Source organism: Pantherophis guttatus, chromosome 1 (assembly GCF_059756535.1).
Source record: "Pantherophis guttatus breed Tessera chromosome 1, ASM5975653v1, whole genome shotgun sequence".
NCBI classification, from domain to species: Eukaryota; Metazoa; Chordata; class Lepidosauria; order Squamata; family Colubridae; genus Pantherophis; species Pantherophis guttatus.
In genome coordinates, this window is record NC_142063.1 from 275,042,510 (window position 1) to 275,059,060 (window position 16,551).

General features: G+C 36.9%; 1 protein-coding gene across 1 annotated transcript in view; it reads right to left on the reverse strand.

The window, feature by feature from the left end:
* Positions 1-823: 823 nt before the first annotated feature.
* The window catches only part of COG2 (component of oligomeric golgi complex 2), a 29,910-nt gene continuing 14,182 nt past the window's right edge, over positions 824-16,551 (reverse strand). Inside the window, exons 6-18 of the mRNA XM_034428369.3 lie at positions 16,440-16,548; positions 15,549-15,728; positions 14,922-15,046; positions 12,336-12,462; positions 11,775-11,914; positions 10,101-10,162; positions 9,069-9,220; positions 6,591-6,779; positions 6,073-6,145; positions 5,314-5,456; positions 4,166-4,305; positions 1,657-1,837; positions 824-1,326 (exon numbers count right to left, since the gene is read on the reverse strand). Coding sequence (XP_034284260.2) covers positions 1,225-1,326; positions 1,657-1,837; positions 4,166-4,305; positions 5,314-5,456; positions 6,073-6,145; positions 6,591-6,779; positions 9,069-9,220; positions 10,101-10,162; positions 11,775-11,914; positions 12,336-12,462; positions 14,922-15,046; positions 15,549-15,728; positions 16,440-16,548 — 1,723 coding nt within the window. The 3' untranslated portion in view covers positions 824-1,224. The remainder of the gene's footprint in view (positions 1,327-1,656; positions 1,838-4,165; positions 4,306-5,313; positions 5,457-6,072; positions 6,146-6,590; positions 6,780-9,068; positions 9,221-10,100; positions 10,163-11,774; positions 11,915-12,335; positions 12,463-14,921; positions 15,047-15,548; positions 15,729-16,439; positions 16,549-16,551) is intronic.

The window sequence follows — 16,551 nt, forward strand, 5'->3', positions numbered from 1 at the left end:
CTTTATGGAGAGTCAGGGAAACATAGTTTGTTTGATTGGCATGCTAGTGGTAGGCAGAAATGAAACTAATTTAAGGCAAGGTCCTCTCCCCTTTGCTGCCAGTGCTCTGATTGGAAAATTTTAATATCAAGTAATAGCGTAAGAACCACTGTGATTCTAGGATACTTTATCTCTGAAGTCATGACAATGTGCACTTCTTCAAATACAGAACTTCTTCCTGTCAGGATTCACCTGTTTTCAAATTAGGTATTGGCTACATCATGGCAGCCAGGAGCCACAATTTAGCCTCCCAATGTTCCAGGGATCATGCTGTGTTATAATGACCTCACGGAAGGAAAAAAAAATGTTTCAGAGTTTCAATGATGGAAATAGGATTTCCAGGACCCTGAGAAGTAAACAGTTTCCCATAACCACTCTAAAATGCCTAGCAAGGTTATAAAAACAACTCTTTAATTAGCTTTGAATTCTGAGGTTTTGAAATGATACAGTAAACCTCTATCGAATAAATACAACAACTCTATCTCTATCATTTGCTTATTGTATGCCAACAAAAGAAAAGTAGCAGGTAGTCTGAAAACACCTTCAAAGAAAAGTCACTCAGGGAGACATTTGATTTTCTTCACAGGATTAGTGAAACATTTTGACTCAGAATAAAAGATGCCACCCATTGAGGAAAAAGTTCAAAATTGTTTTCTTTTTAGAAAGCCAAGAATAGTTCTTTATAAACTCAAAGTAATATGATTCAAACTAACCTTAGTCGTCACAACATTGCTACATTTTTACTATTTTTATCACAAAACAAAACATAAAAACACACAAGTCATAGGAACATACTTAACACCACTGTTTATTCTAACAAAATTTACAAAAAGACAAAATCCTTTTTGTTCATTTTAATCATCTTAAATTCATTTTTTCTGCATGATAATAATTTACAATAAAAATAAAAATATTTCCATAATCCTATTTCAGAATACGTAGAAATATATAAATTGCCTTCCATATAATGGAAAACCAAAATAAACGTTCTCCCCTGTATGTTTCTTTATTTTCGCGAAATGAGTTTTTCTATTTTGAGACACATTTAAATCTGCTGCTGAAGCTGCATTAGGAAGCACTTTTTTTTTTGCTAAACAGTATTTGGCAAAGGAAAGTAAAAATAAAAAATAAACTTTTTTTCTTTTTTGGAAGTTAGGTCTCTTCATGAAAAACCTGGAGATTATGTTATGTTTGTTCGGTGGCTATCTGATCTTTAGCAGCTTGAACAAGCTCCGAAAGAGTGGAAAAACTTCTAATGTTGCTCAGCTGAATCCCCATTTTTTCCACCTAAAACAAAATATCACATTTTGTTGAAATATTACATATTTCAAATGTAATAGAAAATCTATAATATGAGAATTGAATTTCAAGAAGTTACACATACACTCTCCAACCACACACCCCTACACACCCCAAATCATGTTGTGAAATGAACTGGAGCAACAGCAAATGACTGGCCAAAAAATACCAAAAGCAAGAGAGAATGACTGTCCAAAAAATTTTGAACTGATGTTTGTATGGCCAAACTCATTAACAGCTATATTTATGCAAAAAAACAAAAAAACAAAAACAAACAAACAAAAAAAAAACAACAACTGTTTTTGATAGCTAGGTTACCTGCATTCCAAAATGTTCCACATCTAGAGCTAACTGTAGGCGGATTTTGTTATCATCACTCATGCCTCCAGAAGGGGAAGGATTATTTGCAGTTACAGTTTTTCTGGCTTGTTTTAGTCTTTTCAAGCTCTCTTCCATTTTCTTTACAGAATTTAGAATATCAGATACAGTATCCAAGTACCTACATGAAAAGGAATTAATGGATTAGATTATGAGCACTTGCGGACAGAACTTCATTTAGAGGGGGAGATTCTAAAAGAGTGTCTAACTATATAGTAGTTATACTGTGCCTATAGGATGGAGCAGAATATGCAGTGCATTCAGAAAGTATTCAGACCCCCTTCACTTATATGATGCTTGCAGTCTGATTCTACAGTTGTTGACATTCATTTTTTTTTCTCATTAATCTACACTCAGTATTCCATAATGACAAAGTGAAAACAGAATTTTAGAAATGTCTGTAAATTTATTGAAAAGGAAGAAAAGCCCTGTAAATATATAGAAAGTAAGTAAGTAAATATAGAGAAATGAAGTTACGCTCTTTCTCTCCCATTCAATTCAACAGTAACTGAAAATTACTGATTTTAGCCTGGAACATGCCCTGTTTGAATTATACTTTAGCTTTTATCTATACCATAGGATGATTCTTAAACCCTAGAATATCGCCACAACATTCTGGTTCCTTTGTACATAGTATAGATAATTGCAACAAAATACTCCTATTGTATTTCAATGGTACAGAATTTCAAAAGACACACAGGCTTAAGTCTCAGAAACAAACTGAAATGTATGAAATAACTACAAAAAGGGACATAAAGAAGGTCTTTACATCAAGGCAGTCCATTGGTCCGCCAGAGCAATTACTGCCTCTGCTGACCGACCATAGTTCTTATATATCACCTTATATGTCACCTTATTAAGAGCCATGGTAGCACAGTGTTTAGAACACAGTACTGCTGCAGGCTTCCTCTGCTGACTACCAGCTGCCTGCAGTTAGGCAGTGTGATTCTGAGTGGCTCAAGGTTGATTCAGCCTTCCATCCTTCCGAGGTCGGTAAAATGAGGACCCAGATTGTTGGGGTCAATATGCTGATTCTGTAAACCGCTTAGAGAGGGCTGTAAAGCACTGTGAAGCAATATATAAGTCTAAGTGCTATTGCTATTTCACAAACAAGTCTTCTATAGGCCCACCGCAGTGTAAACCTAGACTTTTTAAAAAAACGTATTTTGCTGCATTTCATTTAAAGATAGCACAATATGTTCTGTATTACTGAGATTTCAAAATCTCACATCAAAATTTCCCATCTCTCAAACTGAAGGGTTTGTGCACACCTTCGAACTTCCAACAGCCAATAGAAAAGAATACACATCTCTCAGCTGTGTGGTCCTTGGTACTCTCTGAGCTTGGTTGTTTGCTTGCAGACATTTCATTCACTGACTAGGTAACATCACCAGTACTGGTGGGGGAAGAGGGAGGACTGCTCTGTTTGTAAACACTAGCTTGCTGTTTATATACAATAACCTGACTTGCTAGTATTGGTGGGGTTTTGGTTTCTCTTTGGTAGTTCCTTATCTTTTAAATGGTTTGTAAATGTGGTTCAAAGAATTACAAAGATCCCCACCCTGGCAGGGCAAGTTACTGTATATAAACAGGGAACTTCACACTCACCAGGACTCATGATGTTCACCTAGTTGGGTAATGAAACATTTGTAAACAACAAAACTCACATCAAGGACTCCAGTTCCAACAGCCCCAGTCATTATGACCAATGACGGGTAAAGTTAGGAGTTATCACTCAGGAACAAGCCTTATCCTTTTTTCCCATCACTACTAAGAGAGTGTCACCACACTTTTCTTAGAAATATTCACATCAATTCACATCCACCAAAGTGAATCAAATGATGCCAATTTTCTTAGTGATGGCGAACCTTTTCGGCACCAAGTGCCCAAACTGGAACACGTGCGCAAATGTGCAAGCATTTGCGCACGTGTGCCGGGGCACTGGAAAACCAAAGACCAGCACACCGGCCAACTGATCTTCGGGTTTCTGACGCTCCAGTGTGCGCAAAGATCAGCTGGCGAGTGCACATGCATGTGCCGGAAATCAGAAGAGCAACTGACGACGTGTGCTACCTCTGGCACACGTGCCATAGGTTCTCCATCACGGCCTTAGACTGTCCACGATTACATTTATCTTCTGCTGGTAGAAAACCTTCACAATGTAACTGTCCATTTTTTGGTTTCTACACATACATACACACACAAAATGTGCTATCAAAGGCCTACTCATGGAAATGGCAGCACATGTATATTTTATTTATTTATATGTAAAGATTTGGATTTTAGAGATGTGAATGGAGATTCCAAGGAGGCTTATGTCATTTTAATGGAGGTTATCAGGAACACTTTTTGATTCACAGTACTGAGCTGTGGATGCAAATAATCTCTGAATTTTCAACAACTTCCTATAGAGTTAGTCTGGCAATGTTCTACTTAAAATGTCACTTACTTCTGGGTGCTTGTATTGAGGGCTCCTTCCAGCCATTGCTCAATCACAGCTGGCTTTAATGTATCTTTGTAATCATTCTTCAGTTGATGGAAAGGTTTAAGGGCACTGTCAACATAGGGCAATGCCTTGGTTGGCACTTCCTGATTATTGATGTATGAGATGTGACATAAAAAAAAAACAAAAGAAAACCTTATTAAGCATCTACAGCAAACCTTAACATGACCATTTAGAAAGACGAATTGCTCATGCGCAGCAGTCTTAAAATTATTCAGGAGCAACAGACAAACATTCCAATGAATAATCTGTGATAATATTTAAGGCAATTCTGGTTTCTAGAGAAAAATGGCAAAGCATGCCACACCTACATGGTCTTTCAAGCAAACATATTTTTCCAATCACAATTATCCCAATTTGTGTCCGAATTAACACATGTAGACCCAAACAGAAATAGCCGACAAAGAAATGAAATACCTAGTCAAAGGATTTAACCCTGAACAATCAGTTGTACTATCAAAAACCTTAACAGTTTCAGTAGCAGCAAATTGGAATTAAGCCAAGTACTGTATGACACAGTTTGAGCCATTCTAGCACATTAATGGCAGTGCTGGCTTTCTTCCTCTATAGGTGGCTGTAGTGGGAAATAGGAGACCTCTGATGTTGGGTCTCTTTATTTACTTCTGAGACAGTTCCTTGTCAGCTAATAACCACTTATCTGGAAAAGAGATGTCTATTGACGGAAGCAACAGCATTGATGCCCTGCCAGATTCTGCTTTAGAAAATCGGAGTGCGATAAGAGTCAAGAGGAACCAGAAGGGTATTTTAGTTTGTACATCACCCTCTCTTTCCTAGGTCAACATGGAGTTAGAAGAATAGAAAATAATAGAAATAGAAAAACATGGAAGTGGATAATGGGGACATATGAATATGATACTACATACAGCTTCTCTTTCAATAGCCTTTGAGAGACTGACTCTTTGTCAATTTCGTAGAGTACAGGCATCTTTGCAGACTTAAAGGTTATTTTATATTAACATTTATATTCCTCTACACACACAGTTTAGAGGACCCCATTATAATAGTTATTATAATGGCCATTTATATTGTCCGTACATATACACACATGTATTTTCAAATGGGGAAAAAAATACCTTGTTAGTTCTTCTATAGAGTCTTGGGATTTCCAGGGCACTTTTCAAGCAGCTAAAGCAGGAATCATTTAAGTCCTGAATAATCTTACTGTTTAAGGTTGGATAGGAACCTAGTAAAGAATTCTTTGAGTCTTCTAGTGCTCCTATTGAAGAAATATATATATTTATACATGGTAAAATCTAAATACCCCAAGTCAATCTTAAGGTATATGGCTATTTTACAACTCCTCTGAAGTACAGTTAAAAACAAATACAAAAAGAGCCGGATTGTACTACTTAGCATTATATATTATGATACAACTGTACTACTTAGCATTATATATTATGATACAAACTGATATTATGTTTCATAGAGATATAAAAGACCAGGTTTTAAAACCTGCTCTCTTAACTGTACTTGGCAAGTGTCCAAGTGAGTCAGAATTCCCCAACCCTCCTTCAGTCACCTCCATACATTCCCCCTTTTGTTTCATTTTAGAATCAAGTCGTTTACAAATGTAATTGAAAGATCTGCAAACACTAGCAGAGAAATATGCTTAAGAACCAGTAATGTTTTTATCCCAAAGATACAGGGAGGGAAAAGAAGCAAGGCTGTAGGGAATCATCTTCAAATCCATTCCCTCAAACATTGAGAAATTACTTCAATTTCAATTTTCCTCATTCAATTTAATGTTTTCTGTCTTTGTAAACACATTGCCTGATAAAATATATTTATGAAAGTTGAATACATTGAGAGAAAGAGATACACAAATCTTTTACCTGAGATACAAGCTATATTCTTGAAGCCAATCATGTCAAGTTTTGGTTTGATCATTTCCAAAAGTTCAGGAAGCTGAATGAAAAACATGCAAGGTGTTATGAGTACATAACCTTCACATATCTGACATACCGATGCAGAAAAGTTCTTGTAATGTTTCTGCAATTCTCTTTGCTGAAATACATACATCAAATAAAGAAGGCACCAGTGACATGATTCTGTATCTGTGCACAACCCATGCCCCCTTAAACAGGTGTACTGACATAATAATAATGAGCTGTTTAACCAAGTATGGAAAAAGAATAAAAATGTATTTACTTTAAACAATTTGATTTGAACCTCTAGAACTAAAGGAGTGAACACATCACTTGTACTACGTTTACCTCAATGATAAGAAACCAAGATAAAAGTTGATAACCAAAGCAGCTGCCACAAATGGTAAAGAATAATTTTCTTCAGGACACATCATATTTGTAGGTTGTCTGTGTCAGAGTCATGTAAATCAGTAATATCTACAAACCCATTCCTGAAGTCGATCCAAATCTGCAGCAACAAACACAAGCTGAGTGGTAGATAGAGAAGGTAAGGGCTGAGCATCTGGATAAGACTCATTTCCTTGATCTTCAACAGAGTTCAGTGGGGATTCCTTGCTTGCCAATGTTTTTTTGTGGTCTTTCACAGTTTCATTAGACACAGGCCTGAGCAGAAGCTATTCCGTTTACAAAAAGAGTGACAAAGAGTAATATTAGAGAGAATCCCATGAACATTCATCTTAGTTTGTCAAAACTTGGTGTTATTTGTTAAAGGTAGGTGCTAATCTTGTATCAGTTTAATTAACTTGCAAGGTCGTGCATTATCTGCATGATAAAGTCGCTCAAATTCGGGAAGGCTTGGACTCTGACTGGGTGAGTACAGGCGGGTTGTCCGAGGTGTGTCTTGAGACTGTTACCTGGGATGAGTTTGACCCTGTGACCCCCAAGGACGTTGACAGGATGCTGGGGAGATTGAACGCAACCACATGTTTATTGGACCCGTGTCCCTCCTGGTTGGTGCTGGCTACCCGGGAGGTTACATGAGGCTGGCTCCAGAAGATTATAAATGCTTCCTTGAGTGAGGGTTTCTTGCCTCCTGCCTTGAAAGAGGCGATGGTGAGGCCCCTCCTCAAGAAGCCCTTTCTGGACCCAGCTGTTTTGGCAAACTATTGTCCAGTTTCCAACCTTCACTTCTTGGCGAAGGTTGTTGAGAGTGTGGTTGCGCGACAGCTCCCGCAGTACTTGGATGAAACCGTCTATCTAGATCTGTTCCAGTCCGGCTTCAGGCCCGGGTACAGCACGGAAATGGCATTGGTCGCGTTGGTAGATGATCTCTCGAGGCTCGGGACAGAGGTTGTTCCTCTGTTCTGGTCCTATTAGACCTCTCAGCGGCTTTTGATACCATCGACCATGGTATCATGCTGCGCCGGTTGGAGGGATTGGGAGTGGGAGGCACTGTCTTAGGGTGGTTCTCCTCCTATCTCTCTGACCGGTCGCAGTCCATGTTGGCTGGAGGGCAGAGGTCGACCTCAAGGCACCTGGTTTGTGGGGTGCCACAAGGGTCGGTCCTCTCGCCTCTCCTGTTCAACATTTATGTGAAGCCGCTGGGCGAGATCATCCGTGGTTTTGGGGTGCAGTGCCATCTGTACGCTGATGATACCCAGCTGTACATCTCCACCCCAGACCACCCCAACAATGCCCTTGAAGTGATGTCCCGGTGCCTGGAGGCTATGAGGGTCTGGATGGGGAGGAACAGGCTCCAACTCAACCCCTCCAAGACTGAGTGGCTATGGCTGCCGGTGTCCCGATATAGTCAGCTGGTGCCATCGTTGACTGTTGGGGGCGAGACATTGGCCCCCACAGAGAGGGCGCGTAACTTGGGTGTCCTCCTGGACACATGGCTGTCTTTAGAAGAGCATATGACGGCCGTGGCCAGGGGGGCTTTCTATCAGGTTCGCCTGATACGCCAGTTGCGCCCCTTTCTGGATTGGGACTCCTTATGCACGGTCACTCATGCCCTCGTTACTTCCCGCCTGGACTACTGCAACGCTCTCTACATGGGGCTCCCCTTGAGGAGCACTCAGAGGCTCCAACTGGTGCAGAATGCGGCCGCGCGGGTACTTATGGGGGCGACATGGTGCTCCCACGTGACACCTCTCCTGCACAAGCTGCATTGGCTTCCAGTGGTCTTCCGGGTGCGCTTCAAGGTATTGGTTCTCATCTTCAAAGCGCTCCATGGCTTAGGGCCCGGTTATTTACGAGACCACCTTCTGCCTCCGATAACCTCCCACCGGCCAATACACTCCCACAGAGAGGGCCTCCTCAGGGTGCCGTCTGTCAGGCAATGTCGGCTGGCGATCCCCTGGGGAAGAGCCTTCTCTGTGGGGGCATCCGCCCTCTGGAATGAGCTACCCCCAGGAATACGACTGATCCCGGACCTCCGGACCTTCCGCCGGGCCCTGAAGACTTTTTTATTTCAGCAAGCCGGGCTGGGTTAAAAATCTTTTAATTGGGGAATTTTATGGGTAAGGGGTTTTAAATTGGGGAAGCCAAAGATAAATTTAATTTCGTTTTAAAGTATTTTAATATTTGTATTGTGTGTTTTTAATTTTGGCTCTTCACCGCCCCGAGTCCTTCGGGAGAGGAGGCGGTATAAAAATTTTAAAAATAAATAAATAAATAAACAAACAAACAAACAAACAAACAAACAAACAAACAAATAAAATTGTTTTAATATTCCTTGCATAAGATTCTCAGCATGAAAAGTTGGCTGGGTGACTGGACCTGTCACTCTCTCCATCTCAGTCCAATCCACCTCACTGGTTTGTTGTTGCAAGCAAAATCAAAAGACTATTATGACTATTATCAAAAGAATATTATGGATGTTTGCTGCCTTGAGTTTACTTATGAACTGATAAAGGTGAGCTAAAATAAATCAATTAATTAAGCAAACCCATTTTTCTCACCTCATTAATGAAGATTGAGTAGCGGGCTAGAATCTGCAGTGAAAGCTTCCATAATCGATCAGTTAGCAATGGCAGAAAAATCTGAGCTGACCAGCACTTCTGTAAGCTAGCCCATGTCATGTGTGTTGCCAAAAGGCAATATGAACTTCCAGCTGCCAAGAAAGAATAGAGTTCGTTCAATTATGATCAATGTTACATTTAAAACTTCATCCTATTAACTTTGCTTTTATTTTCTAACCTCCAGGCTTCACTCTTGGCACAGTGCCTTCTTCAGAGGAAACCCTGCAAGTGCAGTTTTACAGCATTTCCTCGGAAGTTGATTATGGGATGTCCCCTTGGTGGAAAATCTGTGCACCTTTCTGCAACTCAGAAATTCCTCTCTCCAGCCAGTTGCAGGGGGAGACGGTTTTGCCACTCTTCCCTCACGGCTGGTGAAGGCTCATTTATTTAACAAACCCCCACCCCCCAATCTCAATGATAGCAAGTAGCCATCTTTTGACTAACTTTGCACTTGCAAATAAAAGGCAAGCACGATTTACAAAGATTACATAGCAAAGGAGACCGAAAAGTGGGGAAACTGTGGCTTCCTTAAGAGCCAGCTTATTCTGTAAAAAGCACTATCCAATATTATAAAATGATGGATGCAGACAGTAAACTACAAAGTAGAAACCGGGGGCACAATTTATCTTTTGTTTCATCAGTGCTACCCATAAATAGTTCTTTATTTAGTGGGAAACACTACTAGTCAATTCTGCCATTAGTCAAATGCTAGTAATAAAAGAAACTCTATTTCAACATTTAAACATATATTTCTCTTCTTTTGTTCAATTAGTTTGGTTTTGTTCTAAGGACATATTACATGGATCGTGATAATGTGAGCTTATCACTATCACAAAATTTCTGGTCAGCAGAGCAGCACTTTTTATATGAAGATTTTTAAAAAATCCCAGCAATGGAAAATACATATTTTTCTTATGTTATCTAAATATAAAGGCATGAGCCACGGGTGTTAAATAAAGAGAAAAGCTTTACCTGGAGCCTCTTCTAAGCCATCAGAAAGAGCTGCTTCTAAAGTGCCTGCAATTTCTCTAAATCTAAAAGAACCACAAAATATGTTTTGTGAAACCCCGGTGAAAGTAAGGTTAGTAAATTAACATCTGGCAATTTAGTGATGCAAGCTATCAATCTAATCCTATCAATTGCATCTCAAATCTGAATGTCACAAGAAGATATTTCTAGTTAATTCATGCCAGCTGTGGAATCACCACTTATAAGTTCAACTTGGTTTCTCTGTGATGATTTCCTAGTATTAGCTAAAGACTGGTTCACTTTTCCAGATGTTTTAACCTTAAGAAATCTTAGTATCTTTATTATTGAAATGGTCAATTCATGGTGCTTTTACTTAATATATACGCTATGCTGCATTTATTTGTTTGTTTATCTATCTCTCTTTCAAAATAAAATATGAAACAATTAAAAGCCAATAAAAAACTAAAATCATGATTAATCTAAATAAATGAACTGGACAAGAGATTCTTTTGACGAGATTCCTCACAGAATCTATCACCCAAAAGCACTCATGCCTATTATTAAATGAATCCTGTGATCAGAAAAGATTAGGAGATGCATGACGCATCACTGTCTGTATGATAAGAGAAAGAGATCCAGATGAGTGGATAAATAGGTTGCATGCAACATAGCTCTTGTTTATATATCTGAATTGCTAGTCAGATAACAAGTGAAAAGGATTTGCAGAAGAGGGAAAATTTCTGGACCTCTGAGGCCTCTTCATAAGCTTTGGCACAGATTTTTATAATCTCTCTTGTTTTCATTGTAACTTTCAATCCAACAACTGAGATTTTGTAATCTGGGACCAAATTCAGTATTATTTGAGAGGAGCTAAATTACAATTAGGAATCTTGGAAGAAACGAGGACAACTGCTTCTTAATTATGCCTACAATTCCTTTATACTCTACACCACAGCAGGGGAAAAAAACATAGCATAGAAATTCTTTTTAATGACCTACAGTTAGGTCTTTTGACCAAAAAACTTTCCTTTTTCCACTGATTTGCAATGGACACTGGCACAAAGCTCTGCAAATAGTTCTAGGAGGCAGAAATCAATAGTTCATTCTGATACCTTGAACACTTTTGTTTAAAAAGAATGATAAACTTTTAAGAAGACTTTTTCAATCAGGCTTGTTTCAGAAAATAACTTAAGTGTTGGCAGTATGTAAAATCTTATTTCTGTTTAACTGAACTCATTGTAATTTCCACCAATTTTTCTGGAGGAATGCCACAGACTGCAAAACTAAAATCACACAAAAGTGAAAAGTTTCAATAAAATTAATCAAGAGGTTTTATTACACAGTGTTGCAGTTTAGACTGAATAATTTAAAATCTTCTTTTCCATGCTATAGCTTCATTTTCACTTCTAAACCGAGTTGTCACAGACTACAAAAATCCTAGTCATCTAATGTTTAATTATTTAAACTGATTAATAAAAATTGCATAAACATGGGTAGAAACAAGAGTTCTAAAATAAGAGGCATTTGTAAATTCAGATGACAGATGTTCCAGAACTTTTTGTAGTTTCCCCTTACATTTGGGGGACAAAAGGGAGAAGCTAATTTTTAATGCATCTTTTCACTTGCATATTTTAAAATATTCTTTATATCATCTAAGCATAAAACTAAGACACTGACCTTATTTGAAAATAAACTGACAAATTCCACTTATCATTAAAGCTCTGGTAGGAAGGATGTAACCTCAATCTTTTTACGCTGGCTTGTGAACCACATTGCCGTTCAAACTTCCTTATAAAATCCATACTTATGTTGTATTTCTGAAGACAAAAAGCATGCATTAAGCTGTGTGTCAAATTTCTTTACAGGAGAACTGGCATCATTTACTTTTCTACACATCACTTTTATCTCATTTTGAAGACTATGAAACTAGAAACAATGTCCTATTAGCAATGGAGATGTTTACATGGAGAGAATAATATACTAATTATTTTGATTACATTTACATAAAACTGCGCTGAATCAGAATGTTACAAGTCTCCTATGGTTTGTTCACCATACCCCAGTTCATATTACAAAGTACGAACATTTTTTTTACGACAGTATTCATCTATATAAATGAAGAACATAAGTTAGTTGCAATTGAACAAACTATGTTAAATATATAGTAGTTAAGTCTAACAGTCTGTATCCCTTGGTTCATCATTGCAAACTGTGGTGAATATATAAATTTAAAATTACCTCATGAAATAAATCTGGGTTTCCAGGATTAAACATAGACGGCAATTTAATTTCTAAACCACGAACAATTTCTGGCCAAACAGAATTTACCAAGAAATCATATCCAGGAACCGTATTCCCTCTTTCACTGCAAGATTAAATCAATATTCCTGCTATAAATAGCTCTAATAAAAAATCAGAATTTACAAAGAGTATTGCATACGTTGCAAGACATTTTTAGTAACAGATTTCTTGAACACTGTGGATTTCCAGCAATTGTAAAATGCATTGGATTCTAACACTATGAATATTTTTATTTTATTTTTTAATATTTTTTTTACAAATATACCTTTGCAAAGAGGTGGCATTTGAGCATAGGGGCCATAGGAACCACCTGAGTATAATACGTAGGCATTTTATAACATATATTAATATATAGCACAGTGGCAACTTGGTTACATTGTAGTCCACAATGTATAAAACAGTATTGCAAATGTAAAGGAACATTACTAAGTTATTTTTCTGAAATTTGTTCCAGATGCATAAAGAAGAAAGCATGCCAATACATTTCTGGAACCTGAATAAAAACTATTATGAGCAATATCACTGCAAACTGAAGCCAAAGAATGCTTCTAGATAGGCAGTTCTCAATGTTATCCTTTCATTCTCTTCCAATGAAAATGAAATGTGGGACTGCAGTTGAATTACTGCAGTGCCAGTGGCATTGTGCTTTGTGTGTGTGCTCATATCCTGTCCATATCCAGAGACTTTCTGCATGCTCTCCATCTGTAACACTTTTTATCCAAGTCCAACTTAGTTTGTAGAATTGAACTGTGAAAATTGGGATGACAACAGGTGATGCAACAAGGATGTAATTTCCTTTCAAACAAGCCCCCCTTTTAATGTTAAATGTTCATGTTATTAAAGCCTCCAGCACTTTATGTGTGAATGCAGGACACATCTCAACAGATGCCTGGCTTCTCCAGTTACAGTTACATTTACAGTGGCCTTGAGAATGATACAAGAAACTTTTTCTTCCTCCCAGAATTCTAATTTCTAAAGTTGTGTAAAATCAAATAATAGATTTAAATACATTATGTAGTTGCTAGTAATCTCTAAGCAATCTAAAGAAAATAAAATCACTGTAGTTCTAGCTTATCACACAATAAATAGTAACAATTTTTAAGTGAACATAAAAGACTAAACTGCTGGATGTATTAAGAAACTTAAGTATTAGCAAAATATAAAATCATATGAAGAACATCACACCAAATAATTTGAAATGTATTTCTGTAGTCCATTTAGGTAAATTTTAAACATCAATAATTCTGACTGCTGCATTAACAATCACAATTAATAATTATAATTAATAATTACAATTAGAGAGCCAGTTTGGTCTAGTGGTTAAGGCACAGCCTAGAAAGTAGGAGACTCTGAGTTCAAAACCCGCCTTAGCCATGGAAGCTAGCTGAGTGATTTTGGGCCAGTAACTGTCCCTCAGCCCAACTTACCTTACCTTATTGTTGTAGGAAAAATGGGAGGAAGAACATAAGTTAGATATATTTACCACCTTTGTTATTAGAAAAAATAATAAAGGTGGATAAACAAACAAACAAACAAATATTAAACATTCTGTTAACCAATGAATTTAGGAGCCTTGAATTCATTTTATTTCACTATGAATTAAGAATGTATTCTATTAGACTGCAATAAACATATAGTTGAATTAGAAATTTATTGTATATCATAGCTGTTACTGTTATTGTATATGCAAATTTGAAAATCATTTTAAAACTGTTAGAACCTGCCTTGAAAACTTAAAGATCATTTTACAAATTGTAGAAAGAAACAAACTATCTTCCAGCCTATATATTCTTTAATGTAACTATCACCCATTTTTCATAATATGTGATAAATTTAATACATTAGCTTGGCTATATCTCTTGAGGTGATTTTGGCCCTCATAAACAAACCAGAAAACATGAAACAAGTGGAGTTATAGCTTTTCATGGTCCTGCCTAGGAATACCATAATTCTCTGCCACATTCACATACATAAATACTACGTTGAAATTAAAATATATCCAATAGTAACTATCCAAACCACAATGAAAATATATTAAATTAAAGCCCTACATCTCTCAGCAATATTATTTTTGGGGATAACATTCAGAAAAATTGGTGAGAAAAACTGATTGCAGAATACTTCTTAAAAGTTAGAAATGAATCCTATGTGAAAAACTTGAAAGTAGGACTGAAAAAAAAATCATTATGCCAAGTAAAGTAAGGATAAGACTAGATTTTCAAGATGACATATAACTAATGTGATTTTTCGCATGATTAATCACAAATATAAAGTATTAGTCATGGTAAAGTGAGTGAGAACAGAATATTGACACTATTTTTTCTTAGTCATTAAAATGAGCTACATTGCAAAAAAATACAGTCAGCAGGTTACAAGATATCTATTTATTACTGAAGATAATGAATACTAAAGATCTCTCCATAGCCATCAGAGCCGCTGTTCATATGATTTAAAGACTGTTTACCAGAAATTAACAGAAATCTGTTAACAAAATTTAACAACAAAAAAAGAGATTTGAATTACCTTGAAATACCTCCTCCTGTTACCTCACGCAAGAGACGGCAATGGAGAGGAACAAACTCCAGCAATTTTGAATACATCGTCTGGAGACCATTTGGATGAGACTGAACATACTGTTCTACAATCACCTATGAAAAAGCCTCAATGTCAAACCTCAAACTAAAGTTCAGATTTTTTTTAAAAAAAAGACACTTTGTCCCCATCCCTGTATTTATACAGCATGCTCAATTATGTTAATTTCATGGGAGGAGGATAGTGGTTAATTCAGCCTAAAACATTTATGTGTAATTTTTAATACACATAACAAAATTAACAGCCTTCTTTTATCACTGGTAACCTCAATTCTATCAAGTAATAATCGTACTACTTTCTGCTCTATCTTTTGGAAAATCAGTTGGAAGGGCTATTGAGTAGAGTTGGGAGAGCCACCGAGTCCAAATCCCTGCTCAGTGCAGAAATCCAATTTAAAGTATCCTTAACATATATCCATCTCCAATTTCTGTCCATCCAGTCTCTGCTTTAATACTTGCATAAAAAAGTAATTCACTCTTTTCCTCCTTTTGAAAAAAACAAGAGTCTCAGATATGGATAGTATCTGTTCTTCCATCAGTCCCCTCTAGCATCACTTACCTCATCTATATATGGCTTCACAAGGACTTCACCAACTAATGCCTCGGCATCCCGCGTTTTATCTATTGTTGCATAGGTACGTAGGCAATGTCGTATTATGTCGATGTTAGAGGTCTGAAGTCCTTCTAATAGCAGTCCTTCTAGAGATTGCTGCAGTGTTGCTGTTATGCCAACTATACGCTATGATTTTCAAAATAGAATGAGGATAATTGTTAACTGTATTGGAAAAATGAATGAGATTAATTAATACTGTTAATTTATTTAAATACATATTATTCTCAAGAATAATATAATTAGTATCAGATTAAACAAACTGATTATCAGTCATGGTTTGCTGACTAACAGTCCATTGAGGTTTAAGTGACAAAGCATTTGTTAGTTTTTAAGGCATCATGAGACTTTATTGTTTCTATTACTGCAAGCAAGAGAATAATATAGCAACAGAAAAGGAAACAAAGATTCCATTTAATTAATATTCAAATCTAAACGTTACCATAAATACAAACAATTATTTTTTAAGACGCATTTCTTCAGTAATTGAAGCATATACTTATTGAAATACACTGTATTTAATAACTGAGTAATGGATTGCTTTTCATTAATTTAAAGTTAAATGTAAACTGAATAAATACTGTACATTCCCTTGACTTTTCTAGGTGACAGGAGTTTTAACAACCAATATATTTTATATTTTTCAGTTTTGTTTTGATCTCAAATAAGCCCCAAAGACCACATATTCATTTGGATGGCATCATGTAACTCAAATCTATTTAAAGCTGATTAGTAAAAAGATAAATAGAAAGCAATAAAATAGAAAGCAATGTTGCTGGGGTATTTTTTGGGGGGGGCGGGGCGGGGGCGGGGCGGGTTTAAACAAGTCAATATACTTACTGGTTTCAGCTTATCTAAAAGGGGCATTCCTTTGCTTTGTACTGCATGAAATTGCAACTGGTTGAATTCGGTAGCAATCCTCTCTAAAATCTGTCCGGTCAGAAGTGGACTT